Source organism: Nyctereutes procyonoides, unplaced genomic scaffold (genome assembly GCF_905146905.1).
Source record: "Nyctereutes procyonoides isolate TBG_1078 unplaced genomic scaffold, NYPRO_anot_genome, whole genome shotgun sequence".
Classification (NCBI taxonomy): domain Eukaryota; kingdom Metazoa; phylum Chordata; class Mammalia; order Carnivora; family Canidae; genus Nyctereutes; species Nyctereutes procyonoides.
Genome location: NW_026575020.1, coordinates 8080813 through 8099632, shown reverse-complemented (window position 1 = coordinate 8099632; position 18820 = coordinate 8080813). Strand labels below are relative to the sequence as shown.

Below are 18820 nucleotides of genomic sequence, written 5' to 3'. Positions count from 1 at the left end.
TCTGGAGTGATGGGGGTGGGGGACCCAGGCAAAGGGGATTGGAGTTGATGGGCACTGCAAAGGGACCCCAACTGCCTTCTCTTGGGCCCACAGATTTCCAGAGGGCCAAGAGTAGAGCGTTGTTGGGAGGTTAGGATGTGGGCAAGGCAGGACACTGGCCCCTGGGACATCCCCCTAAATACCATCTGTTGTTCTTGGGGTCTCTATGCCCCTTCGGGGTACAGATTATTCTCTCCCAGTTCCAGGGGCAGAGAGCAATGCCCGGGGTTTTCAGGAAAGAGGTGGGGCAGTGGGGAACATCCTCTAAAATAAGGTCACTTAACTTTCCCTGGAATTCCATCCCAAATGCCCAAAGGCAAGTTTCCCCCAGACACCCAAATTTTCCCGTTCTCAACCTTAAGTCTAGGTACAACCAGGGAAGGGCTTTCTGCAGCTCCCAGAAGGAGCACCCTTTCTCTGGTCTAATGTCTTCTACCCAAGTGCTCCCTGGTTTGACTCAGCAGGGGGTAGGTGGGTCTCTAACCAGGCCCTGGCCACCACCTGGGCTGACCCTCACCCAAGACCCTTTTCTAGGTCACTAGCAATCACAGTGCTCCTGTGCAACCTCACTGCACAGCAACTTCCCACCACCACTCTGTTGCCCTATCACTTAACCCCCAGAGCTTCCTTCTGGACAGATCACACAATCAAATTTCTCACCCAGTGTGTCAGCGTCCCTACTGCATCCCTCTCAGTCATGTCCTGGGTCTGGGGGAGAGCACTGAAGTCCACTGTGGGGCCTCAAGCATGGCAGACTTGACATCCTCATTATAAACCCCTTCTTGCCAACCACTCCCACCCAAGCATCTCATTCCTCATATATGCAAAGGAATCTCTAGCTTGTTTCTGAAATATGCCTAAGCTCCATATCCCCACTGTACAAGAAGACACCCCTAAACAGGCACATCTTTTAAATTCTCTGATTCCCCCATTTTAGAGGAGATCCCTGCCTCTTCATACCCATCCCTTAACTCTTGCCAAGGATGTCAGTAGAGTGAATGAGGCATGGCCAGGACTACCCTCTCCCGGATCACCCCCATTCCTTCTACCGCTGGAAGGTTCCCTTCCCAGCTCCCCAGTTCCAGTTCCTCCAGATGGGGGAGTCCCCGGAAGAAAGCCCCTTGCACCACCACCCACTCTGTAGCCCACACTATACGGAGGACCTAGCCGCACCTCAGCAGTAGCATCTCTGGCCCAGGCTGGGCTGGGGGGCTGGGGAGGCAGACCTGCTAAGGGGGGAGATGTGCGGTGGACTCCCTTCCCTTCCCTCCTCCTCCCCCTCTCCCTTCCAACTCCCAAATTGGGGGCCGGGCCAGGCAGCTCTGATTGGCTGGGGGACGGGCCGCCGGCTCCCCCTCTCCCCTGGGCAGAGTTCCTCCCAGCTCTCCACCAGGATGGTATAAAAGGGGCCCGGGCCAGTCGTCGGAGCAGACGGGAGTTTCTCCTCGGGGTCGGAGCAGGAGGCACGCGGAGTGTGAGGCCACGCATGAGCCGACGCTAACCCCCACCCCAGCCGCAAAGAGTCTACATGTCTAGGATCTAGACATGTTCAGCTTTGTGGACCTCCGGCTCCTGCTCCTCTTAGCGGCCACCGCCCTCCTGACGCACGGCCAAGAGGAGGGCCAAGAAGAAGACAGTAAGTCACAAACTTTTGGGGAGTCCAGGGCTACTTGATACCTTGCCCTGCGCTCAGTCCCGGGGGTCCGCGACTTAAACTGAGACTCGGGATGCTCCGGAGACTCCGGGATGGAAGGGAGATGGTGAGGGCTCTTCCTCGCGCCGCGCGGTGGGAGAGAAGGCAGTGCGCCCCGGGTGGAGGATGAACTTCAACGCCCTGGGTAGTGGGAGGGGAGGATGGAGCGCCCCAGGAGTCGGCACAGGAGGGAGTCCCGAGCGCTCAGGGTGGAGTGCTACGTGGGACATGGGGGTCTGGGCGTCGGGGGACGGGAAATTACGTCGAAGATGGGATGGGGGCGCCGTGCTGGGAGTTCGAGGTCCAAGATGTAAAAGCCATCGAGAAGGCTGGGGGATGATTCATAAGGAAAGATTGTTTGCCCTCTCTGCAGGCTAGACAGTGTTCCTGGGGCCGCGGGGGTGCGGGGCTGAGGGGGGAGGGGGCGCGGAGAGTGGGCGGATTGGAGGATGAGAAACTTTGGCGCGGGCTAGGCAGGGCGGGGTCCTTGCGCCCTCTGCTGATCCACACCGAGCCCCGCGCCTGCCCGTCCAGCGCTTCCCAGCGCAGCAGCTGCGCGGGGTGGCCCGGCGTTATTGCGGGTCGGGGACCCCATCTCTAGACCTAGAAAATAAAGCTGGGGACTGGGCAGCCTCAAGTCTCTAAAGGAACTGGTCAGTCCCAGGAAATTGCTTAGTGTTGCCCGCCACCTAGTGGCCGTCTGTGTAGACGCCCGCGCGGTGGGCGTGGTTAGCTAACTACTATTTGCGGACTTTTTGGTTCTTTGGCTAAGGAGCGACCCAGAGGTCCTGACTAGCTTTAGGAAAGAGGGGGTTGTCCCGAGAGAAGGCTTTTAAGATGTCTGGGCGCTGGAGGTTAGGGTGTATCCTATTTTGGGGGGTACGATTCAAGTCTCTGGGCGGGACCTCAGGCCAGTCGGCCCCGCCCCATCCCCCTAGCCCCGCCCACGCTATCCCACCTGCCCTGGGATGGGGCGGAATGGGGGCTGGACCTCCCTCTCTCCTCCTACCCGCCCCCCCAGCCCCCGCCCCCGCCCCCCACCCCCGTCTCCATCCAAACCACTCCCCCCGAGCCTGCCGGCCTGGTGGGGCCCCTCCTGCTCTCTCTCCACCCCACTCCCCTCTCTCCCCTCCCCCACCCAGCGGCTTTTTATTTCACTTGGCTTCAGCGCCGATGGGCTGGGGTTGGAGTTGGAAGCAACTCCGGCCTAAAGCTTTGTTTAAATTCCTGAGAACTGGAAAGAGTTATAGCCGCCCTGGCCAGGCGCCTCGGCGCTGTCACTGGCTCTGATGAGGAGCAGATGAGCTTCTAAGGATTTGGGAAAACGGGGAGGGGGGAGAAGGAGGCGGCGGGAAATGGAAAATCCGTGTCCTTACGACGGACGCGAAAGGCGGGTAGAGCTGGGGTCCCTGGAGCCCCGGGGCGGGGGGCCTCGGGCGCCGCCGACAGCCCCTCCTTTCCCCTCTCGCCCCAGTCCCACCAGTCACCTGCGTACAGAACGGCCTCAGGTACTATGACCGAGACGTATGGAAACCCGAGGCCTGCCGGATCTGTGTCTGCGACAACGGCAACGTGTTGTGCGATGACGTGATCTGCGACGAAACCAAGAACTGCCCCGGCGCCCAAGTCCCCCCGGGCGAGTGCTGCCCGGTCTGCCCCGACGGCGAGGGTACGGCTCGGGGCCTGGGGCGGGGGGGGGGGGTGCGGGGCCGCCGGGAGCGCCCAGTGCGACCCGCGGCTCACGCGCGTCTCTTCTCCCCTAGCGTCACCTACCGACCAAGAAACCACAGGAGTCGAGGTAATCTGCCCTCGACTTTTACCAACCCCCCCCCAAGGGTCCTTAAGCGTCTCCCGTCTCTAACCCGGCTTCTCTGGTTTCTTCTCCCCGCCAACCCCATAGGGACCCAAAGGAGACACTGGCCCCCGAGGTCCAAGGGTAAGCGCGGCCCGTGCTGGGTGGTCCGGGTTGGAGGTGGGCGTGGCTCAGGGCCTGCGCTCACCGCCGCCTGCCCCCTGCCCTCTCCCCTCCGCTGCAGGGACCTGCCGGCCCCCCTGGCCGAGATGGCATCCCCGGACAGCCTGGACTTCCCGGACCCCCTGGACCTCCCGGACCCCCTGGACCCCCTGGCCTCGGAGGAGTAAGTGAAGACTTAAAAAACAGTCCTGGCAGGCCCTGTGTGCTCCCCTTCAACTCCTGTTCTGGGTTTTTTGGTGTGTTTTTTGGCAGATGGCATACTTTATATTTTGAAATGATTTCAGACTTACAGAAAAGTTTCAAGACTAGTGCCAAGAACTCTCATATACACCTCAGAGTTTGTCACATTTGCTTTATCAGTCTCTGTGTATGCATATGATTGTTGCTATAATTCTTTCTGAACCATTGGTCCCAGATGAGTTGCTGTCGTTATGTCCTTTTGCTCCTAAACACTTTAGTGTGTGCTTCCTGCAAACAAGGGCTTTCTCTTACATGACCACTGCACAATGATTACATTTCAAAATTCTAACATTGATACATAACTATTATCTAATATACAGTCCCTGTCCAAATTTAAACAATATCCCAATAATGCCCTTCCTGGCATCTTTTCTCCTGATCCAGGATCATGAATTGCATTTCATTGCCAAGTGTCTTCAGTTTCCTTTACTCTGGAACATTCCTCAGACTTTTTTTTTTTTTTTTCTCACGACACTGAAATTGTTTAAAGAAGTCAGTTGCTTTGGAGAGGCCAATTGTTTTTGTACACTGTCTCTCAATTTGGGTTGGCCAGATGTGTCCCCATAATTAGAGTTGGGCCATGCATTTTTGGCAGGAATAGCTCACAAGTGATGTTGTTGTACTTCTTAGCGCATCACATCAGGAGGCATATGTCAACATCCCATTGTCGCTGGCATCTTCCACCTTTGAACTCACTGATACCTCATGCTCTCTTCTCTCTCTTGTTTTTTCTAGAACTTTGCTCCCCAAATGTCTTATGGCTATGATGAGAAATCAACTGGAGGAATCTCCGTGCCTGGCCCCATGGTGAGTCAGCAGGGGCAGAGATTACAGAAGAGCCGGCAGGGATCCAGACAGGATAGGCCAGTGATGGTGAATGGGGGTGGTTTAGATAATTCTAGAGGTCGAGATGACCTTTGGAACCTGAAATCTAGAGAGGATGCAAGGCAACTGGGTGTTCCCAATAGGAACCACTGAGAGATAGCAAGACCATACACACATTGCACTTTTCCACAGAGGTATCACTGTGGCCTCTCTCTCTCTCTCTCTCTCTTTTTTTTCCTTCTGTAGGGTCCTTCTGGTCCTCGTGGTCTCCCTGGCCCCCCTGGCGCACCTGTGAGTATCCAGGATGTCATCATGTACCACCCTGGGCTTTGGTCTTTAGGAGGGAGGATTGGGAAGAGGGCAGGGTAGGTGCTCCAAGAGAGCTCTTGGTGATCTGGGGAAAGACTGGCAAGAACCTGTCCTTATAACCAAATTCTTCTTTCCTTGTCTTCCAGGGTCCTCAAGGTTTCCAAGGCCCCCCTGGTGAACCTGGCGAGCCTGGAGCCTCAGTAAGTGCCCCCCCTCAACTTGTGTTCTATACAAATACACACCTCCTCTACATATTTGTGGATTCTCCTATTAAAGGACCTCTCCACCCCCAGCGTCTGGGGTCTTCCCTACCTCCTCCTTCCAATCCCAGCCTTCCTCTTCTTTTTTTCCCTTTATCTTGGTCTTCTAATCTTCTTTCTTCCTGTTTCTTCTAGGGTCCCATGGGTCCCCGTGGTCCCCCTGGCCCCCCTGGCAAGAACGGAGATGACGTAAGTAGCCCAGGCGGGAAGATCCCATCTAGCCCCCCCACACCTCCGTGGGCTAGGTCCCTGTAATCTCCACGCCAATGTCTCACCACCTTTGGGAGTGATGCCCAGAGAAAGAAGGCTGAGTTCTCCCTAATACATGGGACTGCCCTTGAACAATGATCTTTACCCTTTGTGGGATGTTTCCCCATCTCCCCAGTGGAAGTGATTGGCCCTCTCCTCATCCCAGCCACCTTAAAGCATTCTCCAACCACCTCCCTCGGGGTGAATGACTTCCTTAGGCTTAACGGCTCTGGGTACCTCAGATTTGCCCTTCATATACCGAAACAAACAGAAATACCTTTGGAGAGAGTCAAAAGTCACCAAACAGAGATTTCACAGTAGATTTAAGTTGAGTTCTAAATTCAAAGATAAGATTCTGAGCTCCTAAACCTGATCTTCAACAATATCAAGAAAACCCAGACAGACCTTCCACACTTTCCCAGCCAGGGGGCATGACCATGATAGCCTTTTCTCTCCCTTTCAGGGTGAAGCTGGAAAGCCTGGTCGTCCTGGTGAGCGTGGGCCTCCTGGACCTCAGGTGAGCAGGAATGCAGGGCCCGCCGGGACCTTTCCTGCAGGTGGGCTTCACTTGGGAGCTGTGTCCTCAGTTGCTTCTTCTAATGGCCCTGCTTTTCTCCTCTTTTTCTTTTCTCTCCAGGGTGCTCGGGGATTGCCTGGAACAGCTGGCCTTCCTGGAATGAAGGGACACAGAGTAAGTCCCTTCTGAGCCATCTAAGCTTCCAAAGTCCCAGTATCCTACCATTTGGGCCCCTTTCCCCAAGGGATCCTGTGTGCATTGTGGTGGGTGGCAGCTACAGAAGTCCCAAGGAATAGAGAGTAGACATCTAAAAGAACTTCCCTCCATTGGGAAAGAAATCTGAATAAAGGGATTGGGTGAGATCTTGGCCCAGTTGGGGTTTTGTCTACTTGCAGAGACAGAGGCTATCCTGACCCTCTGAGTCACCTTCTCAGGTCCGAGTGGGGACTGAGGTGGTCCATCCCTTCCGTAGGCACTCACCTTGGTCCTTCTTCCTGTCTTAGGGTTTCAGTGGTTTGGATGGTGCCAAGGGAGATGCTGGTCCTGCTGGTCCCAAGGTAAGAGGTTGTCCGAATGTCATGGGCCTTGTCCTCACGCCCTCCTAACCTCCCAAGTCCCACTACACCAATGAATTGCTACCTTTATTTTTTGTTCTCTAGGGTGAGCCCGGTAGCCCCGGTGAAAATGGAGCTCCTGGCCAGATGGTGAGTGTGTTCAGTTCTAGAAGGAAGAGGGGGGACAGGGTATAGGGGCAAGGTGAGGTTTGGGGGAAAGTATGTGTCTCCCATCTCACTTGGCTTTTTTGGCTTTTGTTGTCAGGGCCCCCGTGGTCTGCCCGGTGAAAGAGGTCGCCCTGGAGCCCCTGGCCCTGCCGTAAGTCCTCCTGGTCCCTTTTGGCGGGGGGATGCCTGGGTTCTGGAAGGGGTTTCTGGGGAGTTAACAGGGCCTGGCCAGTGCTCAGTGAATGTAACCCGGACTTGTCCTCTCTCTCTCTGAAAGGGTGCTCGTGGAAACGATGGTGCTACTGGTGCTGCTGGGCCCCCTGTGAGTACGGCCTCTCGACCTCAGTACCTGGGACTGGGGAGGGCTCTCAGTGTCAGCTCTTGGGGTGGGCCCCGTTGCTCAGAGTCCCAGGACCTCTGCTGTCCCAGGGTGTGACTTGCAGCTGCCACCTGCCTTCTTGCTTACACTTCCATGCTGTTCACAGGGTCCCACTGGCCCCGCTGGTCCTCCTGGCTTCCCCGGTGCTGTTGGTGCTAAGGTGAGCACCCTACCCACGCCTGCCCCCACCACCCTCCTCTGAGCGCAACACTCACAGGCTGAGGGAGGGGTATCTCCCTACTCTCCAAACCAGAGGGACCCAGAGAAGCCTGTTTCCCCAACACCTTCGTCCTGGAATCCCCTTCTCTGACCTGGGAGTCCTGATCCTTGGTCTCCCATCCTTGCCCTCCACACACCCCACAACCCCGACATCCAAATGTGAGATTGGGCTCCTGACATGTCTTTTTTCCCATCCAGGGTGAAGCTGGTCCCCAAGGAGCCCGTGGCTCTGAAGGTCCCCAGGGCGTGCGTGGTGAGCCCGGCCCCCCTGGCCCTGCTGGTGCTGCCGGCCCTGCCGTGAGTGTCACTTCCTCCTTCCCCCGGGGCTGCTCTCCAGTTCTTGCCTGTCCAGTTCTCTCCAGTCCTTGCCTGTCACTCATCCATCTCTCTATCTGTGCCACAGGGAAACCCCGGTGCTGATGGACAGCCTGGTGCTAAAGGTGCTAACGTAAGTACCCTGCAGGTTTCAGAGCTGCCCCCCGGAGGTCCCCTTCCACGTGCCCTCCACCCCCTGGGCTCAACTGTTCTGCCTCCCACAGGGCGCTCCTGGCATTGCTGGTGCTCCCGGCTTCCCCGGTGCCCGAGGCCCCTCTGGACCCCAGGGCCCCAGCGGTCCTCCTGGTCCCAAGGGTAACAGCGTAAGTATCACTGTATCACCTGTGCCCTGCCCCACATGCCGCTCCAGTGTGGCCCTCACCTGAGCAGCAGGAGGATCCAGACCAGCTGAGTACCCTCCAACCCACTCATCCTCTCTTGCTCCATCTTGCAGGGTGAACCTGGTGCTCCCGGAAACAAAGGAGACACTGGTGCCAAGGGAGAGCCCGTAAGTCCTCCTGCGGCTCAGCCTATCTGCCCTGGGGACCCCTTGAGGGAGATCCTGGGAGGATGGGAGCCTGGGTGCCCTGTCAGCCTCTCACTGCAGGCCGCCCCCCGGCTCTCTGCCCTCTCTAGGGCCCCACTGGTATTCAAGGTCCCCCTGGCCCTGCTGGGGAAGAAGGAAAGCGAGGAGCCCGAGGTGAACCTGGACCCACTGGCCTGCCCGGACCCCCTGGCGAGCGTGTAAGTGCCACATCTTTTTGCCCCCAGCGCCAGCCTGGTGCCCCCGTGTCAGGGCTCACTGGCCTCCTCTCCTCCTGCAGGGTGGACCTGGTAGCCGTGGTTTCCCTGGTGCAGATGGTGTCGCTGGTCCCAAGGTAACTTCTCTTCACCTGCTGGGATGCTGACCCTGTTGCTCTGCGGGCATTACCTTCCTTTCCCCACGCAGTCACCTCCCGCCTCCACCCCTAGTCATCAGCACTCCATGCTCTTCACACCGGGCTTCACCTTGACCTCCCCACTGCCACCAGTGCCCCTCAGAGCACTCCCCACCCTGCCCTCACCAGGAGGACTAAGACACTGGTCCATGGTGAAGAAGCCCAGCCTTGAGACCCTAATTGTCCCTGTGACTCCCCCAACCAGGGTCCCGCTGGTGAACGTGGTTCTCCTGGTCCTGCTGGGCCCAAAGGTTCTCCTGGTGAAGCTGGTCGCCCTGGTGAAGCTGGTCTGCCTGGTGCCAAGGTGAGCCATGGCCCCTCTCTGCTCAGCTTGTCCCCAGACCCTGCCCATCCTGTGTGGGCTCTGGAACAAGGTGCCCTGGAGCAGGACCGTAGGTCTGCCCTCCGAGGTGCCCTGTCACTTCCTATGTCTCCCCCCTTCCCCCCACCTGCCTCACGCCTCTCTGCCTCCCCCTAGGGTCTGACTGGAAGTCCTGGCAGCCCCGGTCCAGATGGCAAAACTGGCCCCCCTGTAAGTATGACTCCCTCTGGGCCCCTACCACTCTGCTGGCCAACTGCCCTCTTCTTACCTCTCACTCCCAATCTTGTGCCTTCCGTCTTTAGGGTCCCGCTGGTCAGGATGGTCGCCCCGGACCCCCAGGCCCCCCTGGTGCCCGTGGTCAAGCTGGTGTGATGGGATTCCCTGGGCCTAAAGGTGCCGCTGTGAGTATCCATTGAGGAACATTGCAGAGCCAGGGACGGGCACTCCTAGGAGAGGAGTGTCCCGGGCTCCAGCTCCAGCTTTGCCCCTGGCCTGCTGTGTGGCCTGAGGCCACTCACTGCCCCTCTCTGGGCCTTAGTCTCCCCATCCATAAAATGGGAGACTTCTCCTGGCTCTATTCCCATTGCTCTATCCTGGGATATAAGTTTTGTTGGAGCCCCACCACCACCACCACACACACACACACACACACACACACACACACACACGGGTAGACTGGGCCTTTTATACTCACCCTGAAATCTTTCTGGGTTCTTTGAGGTTGAAAAAGAGGTGTCAGAGGAGATGGAAGCCCTTTGCAGTTCAGGTCACCATAGATATATGGTGGCAAGAAGGATGGGAGAGGATAGGGGACAGCAGTCCGAAGGAGAGAGGTCTCAGGGGAGAGGGCTCAGGGAGACACCAAGGGACCAGCAATAAAAGCCAGCAAAGCACTTTCCCAGGACCAGAGCTGGGAGAAAAGAAAACCATTTAAAATTTTTTTGCTCAGGGTAAACAGGAAGAACCCAGGAGGCCTGGTTTCCCACTTAAGCCCCTTTAACTATGATTCTTCCCCCACAGGGAGAGCCTGGCAAGGCTGGAGAGCGTGGTGTCCCTGGCCCCCCTGGTGCTGTTGTAAGTATCTCCCCAGGCTCCCTGTCCCCTCACTGCCCCAGCTCATGACACAACCCCCTCCTGCAGGGAGGGGGACAGAGGCCACAGCCCCTCACCAGGTCACCTGCCCAGGCACCCCATCCACCTGTCTGCCCCTAGTGGCTGCCCTCCTCACCTCTGCTCTCTCTGCACAGGGTCCTGCTGGCAAAGATGGAGAAGCAGGAGCTCAGGGGCCCCCTGGCCCTGCTGTAAGTGTCCCCGACAGACAGCCTGGGGTGGGGGCACCGTGGAGACACCCCTCCCCCTCTGCTCCAGGGCCTTCCAGTGACCACAACGTTCTCTCTGTGACAGGGCCCCGCTGGCGAGAGAGGTGAACAAGGTCCTGCTGGCTCCCCCGGATTCCAGGTGAGGCCTCATGGGTGGCGGAGGGCAGATGGGGCAGTTAAGGTATGGGGTCCCCTTTGTCCTTTTTCTGATTCTAATCCTGCTCTCTTCCTCCCTCCCCCATTTCCCACCTACAGGGTCTCCCTGGCCCTGCTGGTCCTCCCGGCGAAGCAGGCAAACCCGGTGAACAGGTAAGAGACAGCATTGGGCCAGAGAGGTGGGGAATGCAGGGCGAGAGGCCAGCCCTCCCTAGCTAAGCAGATAACCCTTAGCTAGAGGGATCAAGGTTAGATGCCCCAAAGGACTTCCGGTCCTGAAGGGAACCACACAGAGGGAAGCATGATAGGATCTGGAAGTCTCTCTGTGGCTGCTGGTTCTGAGGATTTTTTTTTTTTTTTTAGAGTTGCGGGGATAACTGACTGTCCCTTGGCCCAGAGTTTGGAGAGGAGGCTGTCTTTGACACATCCCTAGGAGGAGGAGAGGGATAGCCCCAGTTCAGTGACGAGAAGGGGTTGATGTCTAATGACAGACCCCAAGGGCCAGCCCCCAGGAAGAGAACAAGAATGCTTTCTAGTGGAGGGGTAAGGTGGCATTGGCTCACTCTCTGTCCTTTCCTCCCCCTCAGGGTGTTCCTGGCGACCTTGGTGCCCCCGGCCCCTCTGGAGCAAGAGTAAGTAGAGCCTCTTGCTGTTCCTGCCAAGATGCCCTGCCTTTAGCCCTGTCCCTGGAACAGCCATCACCTGCTCCATCCTTCCCTTCCAGGGCGAGAGAGGCTTCCCTGGTGAACGTGGTGTGCAAGGTCCCCCCGGTCCTGCAGGTCCCCGAGGAGCCAACGGTGCCCCTGGCAATGATGGTGCTAAGGTGAGGGCAGCATGGGGACTGGGTCCAGCCCCTCTGGAGTCAGGGGTGCCTGGTTATGGCCAAAGCTGCCCAGGTGTGGCTGAGGGATGGGAGGGGGACAGGACTGGGTGGGGGCCACGTGAGTCCTCAGGTTCTGGGCTAGGAACCTTTCCTCTTAGCTGGTGCTGATCTTATCCTGGGCACCGAGACTGGGAGATACCAAGAGGGGGCTCAGGGCTGTGACCCACTACTGGGACACCAGGCCTCATGCCAATCCTCTTGGTTGTCACCTAGGGTGATGCTGGTGCCCCTGGAGCCCCAGGTAGCCAGGGCGCTCCTGGCCTTCAGGGAATGCCTGGTGAACGAGGTGCAGCTGGTCTTCCTGGCCCTAAGGGTGACAGAGTAAGTTCAACAACCCCCACCTCGAGCTGTGTAGGGTTCCCATCTCTTTCTCCCTCTGCTTTAGATGCTCCAGCCTCTCTCTTTATCCTCCCTGGGGTCTTTCCCTCTTCTCCTTAATCCTCCCTTCTTCCCTTCTGGCCTCTTTGCGGGTAAATCTGCTTCCCTCCCCATGAATTACCATGGTATCGAGAGGAAGAGTGACCTCCTAGATGAGGGATCCCTTATTCATCCCTCTACACAAGGCACGGACCTCTTAACCTAAGTTCCACCAGCCCCCAGGCAGGCACCTTTGCCTCTGGAAGGTCTTGAGTCCTGAGCACAGGTCGAGACAGGGGCAGAGCTGGAGAGGAGTCCCAGACACGAGCAGGATGCTCTGGGTCACCTCTCTGCCCCCCACTGGAAGTCTCAGGCTTTCGTGTGTCTTTAGGGTGATGCCGGTCCCAAAGGTGCTGATGGTTCTCCTGGCAAAGATGGTGTCCGTGGTCTGACTGGCCCCATTGGTCCTCCTGGCCCTGCTGGTGCCCCTGGTGACAAGGTGAGGTGGCCCCACCATCTTCCCAAACACAGCTTCCCCAGCAGGCCTGAGCATGTCTGCCATGCTCCTGGCATTCTGAGCTGGTCACCTGAAGTGGGAGGACCAGGAGGGAGGGGAGGCTGTCTGGGATCATCCGCCGGGAGTACTCAGGGTATGCCCCCGACCTGAGCCTCTTGTCCCTCCCTCTCAGGGTGAAGCTGGTCCTAGCGGCCCTGCTGGTCCCACTGGAGCTCGTGGTGCCCCCGTAAGTACAGAAGACCCACACTCTGCCCTACTTTCTGGCCCTCTGTCTAGGCCTCCTCTCCCTCCACTCTCACCTGCTCTGTGCCCTCGGGAAGGCTCCTCAGGGCCCATCTTCCCCTCCACCCTGCCCTGCCCTCCCCGACCCAGGGCCACTCTCCAACCTGCCTCCTTGTCTTCTAGGGAGACCGTGGTGAGCCTGGTCCCCCTGGTCCTGCTGGCTTCGCTGGGCCCCCCGTGAGTACCAAGACCCCTATCATTTTCCATCACCAACTGGGACCCAGGACCTTGGGTGACTGCATGAGGACAGTGGCATCGGCCGGAGTCAGGGGATGAGGGTGGAGAGGGGATTGTGTCCCACTCTAGCATCTTTCTGCCTGGTGTCATTGTCCTTCCCCAGCCCTGTGGAGGCACCTGATTCCCCACACCATGTCCCCCTCCTGCACTCACCACACTCCCCAACCCCTCAGGGTGCTGACGGCCAACCCGGTGCTAAAGGTGAACCCGGTGATGCTGGTGCTAAAGGCGACGCTGGTCCCCCTGGCCCTGCTGGACCCACTGGACCCCCCGGCCCCATTGTGAGTATCTCACCCTCCGGGTCCCGAGTGGCAGACGGGCAGGCCTGGGCTGGCCTGTTCTTCACGGCTCTGTGCTCTCCTACAGGGTAACGTTGGTGCTCCTGGACCCAAAGGTGCTCGTGGCAGCGCCGGTCCCCCTGTGAGTAACTCAGTCTGTTTTTCTACTGGGGCTCATTGCAACCTGCGTGGGGAGGTAGGGGTGGCCGGGCCAGCTGAGGGGCCTGTTCTCCTTCTGATCTCTCTGTCTCCTCCTGCCAGGGTGCTACTGGTTTCCCTGGTGCTGCTGGCCGCGTCGGTCCCCCCGGCCCCTCTGTAAGTACCTGTGGTGGGGATTCCACAGCTCTGGAGTGGGGGGGTGAGGGGCACAGGTGAGGGGAGGGTGGCGAGTCCATCTGAGTCCCTCAGTGGTACCACGGAATCCTGTGGAATCTGACAGCACCTCTTCTCCCTGTTCAGGGAAATGCTGGACCCCCTGGCCCTCCTGGCCCTGCTGGCAAAGAAGGCGGCAAAGGCCCCCGTGGTGAGACTGGCCCTGCTGGACGTCCCGGTGAAGTCGGTCCCCCTGGTCCCCCCGGCCCTGCTGGCGAGAAAGGATCCCCTGGTGCTGATGGACCCGCTGTAAGCTCGAGCTCTGGGCAGGGGGTGGGGGGTCCAGAGCGGGGGCGTGAAGGGTCCCCGGCCACTGCAAGGTGCCTCACCTTCATCTCCCTCCCACAGGGTGCTCCCGGCACTCCCGGACCTCAAGGCATTGCTGGACAGCGTGGTGTGGTCGGTCTGCCTGGTCAACGAGGAGAAAGAGGCTTCCCTGGTCTTCCCGGCCCCTCTGTGAGTGCCCCCCTCACCTTGGGGAACCCTAAGAAGAACCATCCCAGGACTTGGAGGCCACAGGATGGGGGCGTTGGGTCCAGAAAGGCCAGATATGGTAGATGAACCTGGGGCCCTAGGGCCTTCCCCCACTGCCCCCCTCTGGTCTGACTCTTTCTTCCCCCTCAGGGCGAACCTGGCAAACAAGGTCCTTCTGGAGCAAGTGGTGAACGTGGTCCCCCTGGTCCCATGGGCCCCCCTGGATTAGCTGGACCCCCTGGCGAGTCTGGACGGGAGGTGAGCAGTCGTCGGCCCCATGCCAGTGCCCTCAGCAAGGCTATTTTGGCCTTTGCCTGAGCCTCCCTCCCCCTGCCTAATACTCACCTGTTGGCCCCTCTCTGCAGGGATCTCCTGGTGCTGAAGGCTCCCCTGGACGAGATGGTTCTCCTGGCCCCAAGGTAAGATGGCAGCACCCTAGGGCTGTAGCCCCAGCTGCCACCTCCCTGCCCCCACCTGTTCCCTTTAGACCAACTCATTCTCCCCTCCTCTACCCCCCCACCCCAGGGTGACCGTGGTGAGACCGGCCCTGCTGGACCCCCTGGTGCTCCCGGTGCCCCTGGTGCTCCTGGCCCCGTCGGCCCTGCCGGCAAGAACGGTGACCGCGGTGAGACTGTAAGTAGCCGGACTCTAGCTCGAAGTCCGGGGGGGGCAGGGACTCTCCGGGCCTGCCTACTGGCCTGCAGATGGACATCTGACCTTGCCTGGGCTAGAGGAGAAAAGGGTGTCCTGCAGGATGTCTGGGCCCCTGGCCTTCCTGAAAACCTGGGCCACAGCTCAACCTTGAGGCCCCTCTCCTAGATAGGACCTCGCCTCCCCTGAGGGTTGGGGTTTGTCCCAGGTGCCCCAGCTCACATGAGGCCTGAATTCACCTGAAGGCTCATCTGGGGCTCGGGAGGGACGGACATGGTGGGAAAGGACATGAGGAAGGATGGATGTGGCCGAGGGGTGGTTTCATCCTGCAGCTCAGGCTGTACCAGAATCTAACAGGCTCTTTGCTCCCTCTCCCCTCCAGGGTCCTGCTGGTCCTGCTGGCCCGATCGGCCCTGTTGGTGCTCGTGGTCCTGCTGTAAGTACCCTGCTCGGGCCCTCATGTCCTCAGTACCTGGCCCTGGTGTGGACTGCACCCCACTCAGTGCTAATGGAACTTCCGTCTGACAGCCTGTTCTCTCTCCTCTTCTAGGGACCCCAAGGCCCCCGTGGTGACAAGGGTGAGACAGGTGAACAGGGTGACAGAGGCATAAAGGGTCACCGTGGCTTCTCTGGTCTTCAGGGTCCTCCTGGCCCTCCCGTGAGTATGCCTAGCACCTCCAGCTACCATTGAGCCCTGTTATACAATGAGGGGGGATTTTTGCCTCAGTATCCCCTCTAGACAGCCATTCTCACTCTTCCCTAGTGGGCACTGGAGTGTGAAGATTTATGGGCATTTCCAAAAGGCTTCTGGGAGGATGAGGGACACAAAGAGGGGTTGGGGTGTACCCGTTGGGACTAGATGTCCAGAATAGCAGGGCAGAGGGTAGGTTGCTGGCCACGTGCCACCCATGCGGAGTCTACACTGACTTTGCATCTGTCCTTCAGGGCTCTCCTGGTGAACAAGGTCCTTCTGGAGCTTCTGGTCCTGCTGGTCCCCGAGTAAGTCATGCCTCTATCTATCTTCTCTTGCTGGGGCCCAAGTCCATGCTCACATCAGAGCCCTCTGCCTGGGACACAGCTGTCCCCACATGTCTGTACAAGGGTCTGGGGGCAAGGGTTGGGAGAAAGGAAGAAGGCAGCTGGACAACCTTGCCTGACTGTAGGAATGAACACTCATGAGGCCATGGAGCCCAAGACAGGCAGGGAGGGTGGTGGGCCTCTCCACAGAGTTGGGCTGGTGGAAATTTGCTTTCTAGCGGGCTTTCTCTAACCATCTTCCCCTTCGGCAGGGTCCCCCTGGCTCTGCTGGTTCTCCTGGCAAAGACGGACTCAACGGTCTCCCAGGCCCCATTGGCCCCCCCGGTCCTCGTGGTCGCACTGGTGATGCCGGTCCTGTTGTACGTAGCCCCCTACCCTATCTGCCCGTGGCCCTCAGCCCCAAGGGCGCTTGGACCCTGGTAATCCCGGCTCTTCTCCCTCTCTGTGCAGGGTCCCCCCGGCCCTCCTGGACCCCCTGGTCCCCCCGGTCCTCCCAGCGGCGGTTTCGACTTCAGCTTCCTGCCCCAGCCACCTCAGGAGAAGGCTCACGATGGCGGCCGCTACTACCGGGCCGATGATGCCAACGTGGTCCGTGACCGTGACCTCGAGGTAGACACCACCCTCAAGAGCCTGAGCCAGCAGATCGAGAACATCCGGAGCCCTGAAGGAAGCCGCAAGAACCCTGCCCGCACCTGCCGAGACCTCAAGATGTGCCACTCCAACTGGAAGAGCGGTGAGGGCATGCCCCAGCAGTGCCTTTCCTCCTCCTCCTCCTCCTCCTCCTCCTCCTCCTTCTCCTCCTCCTCCTCATTCCAGGACAGCGCTGAGCCCTGAGGGGTGTGCCCCACCTCCCATAGCTCCCTTGACTCTGTCTTGCTCCGTCCCACTGCAGGAGAATACTGGATTGACCCCAACCAAGGATGCAACCTGGATGCCATCAAGGTTTTCTGCAACATGGAGACAGGTGAGACCTGCGTATACCCCACTCAGCCCCAGGTGGCCCAGAAGAACTGGTACATCAGCAAGAATCCCAAGGAGAAGAGACACGTCTGGTACGGCGAGAGCATGACCGACGGATTCCAGGTGCGTGAAGCCAGACCTACAGTCACTCTCCCAAGATAGGCTGGTGCAGAGCTCAGAAGGGGCAAGAGGGGAGGTCCTGGGTAGCGGGAGTTCTGGGTCTTTGATACTGGCTTAGACATTGGATGCCCATGGATGAGCAAGGGGTCCTCCTTCTGGATGGGAGAAGGGTTCACTGGGATGCTCTCAGAGAGGACCCCAGGGAGGGAGGCCAGCACCAGAGGCTCCAGCATAGTCACTCACTCGCTTCTCCCTCCACCCCCCTACCCCACAGTTCGAGTATGGTGGCCAGGGCTCCGATCCTGCCGATGTGGCCATCCAGCTGACCTTCCTGCGCCTGATGTCCACCGAGGCCTCCCAGAACATCACCTACCACTGCAAGAACAGCGTGGCCTACATGGACCAGCAGACCGGCAACCTCAAGAAGGCCCTGCTCCTCCAGGGTTCCAACGAGATCGAGATCCGGGCCGAGGGCAACAGCCGCTTCACCTACAGTGTCACCTACGACGGCTGCACGGTGAGTCCCGGGCCGGGCCCCAGTCTGGGCTCCGGCTCTCTCCATAGGCCATGCTTGCCCTCACCCTGCCACTCCCACCCGGTGACACCCTTCTCCGCTTGTCTCCCCTTCACCCCAGAGTCACACTGGAGCCTGGGGCAAGACAGTGATCGAATACAAAACCACCAAGACCTCCCGTTTGCCCATCATCGATGTGGCACCATTGGACGTTGGCGCCCCAGACCAGGAATTCGGCATGGATATTGGCCCTGTCTGCTTCCTGTAAACTCCCTCCCACCCAACCTGGCTCCCTCCCACCCAACCCCCTCACCCCTGACCCTGGAAACAGACAAACAACCCAAACTGAACCCCCCAAAAAGCCAAAAAATGGGAGACAATTTCACATGGACTTTGGAAAATATTTTTTTCCTTTGCATTCATCTCTCAAACTTAGTTTTTATCTTTGACCAACTGAACATGACCAAAAACCAAAAGCACATTCAACCTTACCAAAAAAAAAAAAAAAAAAAAAGAATAAATAAATAACTTTTTAAAAAAGGAAGCTTGGTCCACTTGCTTGAAGACCCATATGGGGGTAAGTCCTCTTCTGCCCGTTGGGCTTATGATGCCCCAACACTGCCCTTTCTGCTCCTTTCTCCATCCCTCCTTTGGGTCTCCCCTCCACTGCTCCCCATATTGAAGTCTCCCCAAAAGACACAGGAAACAATGCATTGTCTGCCCAGCAACCAAAGGCAATGCGAAAACACCAAAGTGACCCCTATGCTCCCAGCCCACTCCCCTCACCCAGCACCCCCAAACCCTGGGGGGACCTGAGTTTCTCCGACTGCCAAGGACACCTCACCATCTGGCATTCCCGTGGCTCCTGCAACAATCCCCTCTTCGTTTTCAAGGGGGCATGCTGGGGGGACCACTGGCCCCTCGCTGCCTGCCGGGTTTGGAGGAAAGTCAGGAGGGGCTGCGACAGCGCGCGGAAGGAAACATCGGATTCATTTGGGGACACGTGTCAATCCCCCGTGCGACAGGGCTGGGTGGGAGAGACTGCTCTGTTCCTTGTGTAATTGTGTTGCTGAAGGACTACCTCTTCTTGTCTTCATGTGTCACCGGGGCAACTGCGTGGGGGTGGGGGTGGGGGCAGGGCAGAAGGGGATCCCCATTTTATATCAAAGGTGCTACATCTCTGTGATGGGGTGGGGTGGAGAAGGAATCACTGGTGCTATAGAAGTCAAGGCGCCCCACCCCCAGGCCAGCAAATGTTCCTTTTGTTCAAAGTCTTTTTTTATTCTTTGGTTGTTGTTTTTTTTTTTTTTTTCCTTGCGGATGGGGACTCGTGAATTTTCTAAAGGTGCTACTTAACTTGGGGGGAGAGAGTGTCGCAGCTCGGTGCTCCCTTCCACCCCCTCTCCGCCCCCCTGGCCGCTTCTCTCTCCCTCTCTCTCTCTCTCTCTCTGAAACCCGCTCCTCAGCTGCACCCCATCCTCACGGCCTCTCTGTGTCCTCTCTCTGGGTTTCAGAGCACAACTTCCCAAAGCACAAAGCAGTTTTTCCCCCTAGGGGTGGGAGGAAGCAAGACTCTGTACCTATTTTGTATGTGTATAATAATTTGAGATGTTTTTAATTATTTTGATTGCTGGAATAAAGCATGTGGAAATGACCCAAA

The 18820-nt window shown here is 58.4% G+C and overlaps 1 protein-coding gene across 1 annotated transcript; it reads left to right on the top strand.

Moving 5' to 3' along the window:
• The first annotated feature begins 1458 nt into the window (after window positions 1-1458).
• COL1A1 (collagen type I alpha 1 chain) lies at window positions 1459-18820 on the top strand. The gene is made up of 51 exons (XM_055322255.1): window positions 1459-1675; window positions 3207-3401; window positions 3496-3530; window positions 3633-3668; window positions 3769-3870; window positions 4683-4754; window positions 5019-5063; window positions 5228-5281; window positions 5477-5530; window positions 6054-6107; window positions 6228-6281; window positions 6611-6664; window positions 6767-6811; window positions 6927-6980; window positions 7107-7151; window positions 7315-7368; window positions 7626-7724; window positions 7831-7875; window positions 7967-8065; window positions 8197-8250; window positions 8379-8486; window positions 8567-8620; window positions 8886-8984; window positions 9159-9212; window positions 9305-9403; window positions 10023-10076; window positions 10250-10303; window positions 10407-10460; window positions 10577-10630; window positions 11065-11109; window positions 11202-11300; window positions 11574-11681; window positions 12109-12216; window positions 12407-12460; window positions 12640-12693; window positions 12927-13034; window positions 13120-13173; window positions 13293-13346; window positions 13491-13652; window positions 13752-13859; window positions 14028-14135; window positions 14243-14296; window positions 14403-14510; window positions 14911-14964; window positions 15079-15186; window positions 15474-15527; window positions 15818-15925; window positions 16017-16299; window positions 16459-16649; window positions 16921-17163; window positions 17282-18820. Exons 1-51 carry the CDS (start codon window positions 1585-1587, stop codon window positions 17426-17428), a joined length of 4383 nt encoding a protein of 1460 aa, XP_055178230.1. The 5' UTR covers window positions 1459-1584; the 3' UTR covers window positions 17429-18820.

Coding starts and splice junctions, on each gene's coding strand:
- COL1A1 (XM_055322255.1), top strand. CDS start 1,585: ATGTTCAGCTTTGTGGACCTCCGGCTCCTGCTCCTCTTAGCGGCCACC. Junction 8,066..8,196: donor CTGGTCCCAAGGGTAACAGC/GTAAGTATCACT, acceptor TCCATCTTGCAG/GGTGAACCTGGTGCTCCCGG. Junction 12,217..12,406: donor CTGGTGCCCCTGGTGACAAG/GTGAGGTGGCCC, acceptor CCTCCCTCTCAG/GGTGAAGCTGGTCCTAGCGG.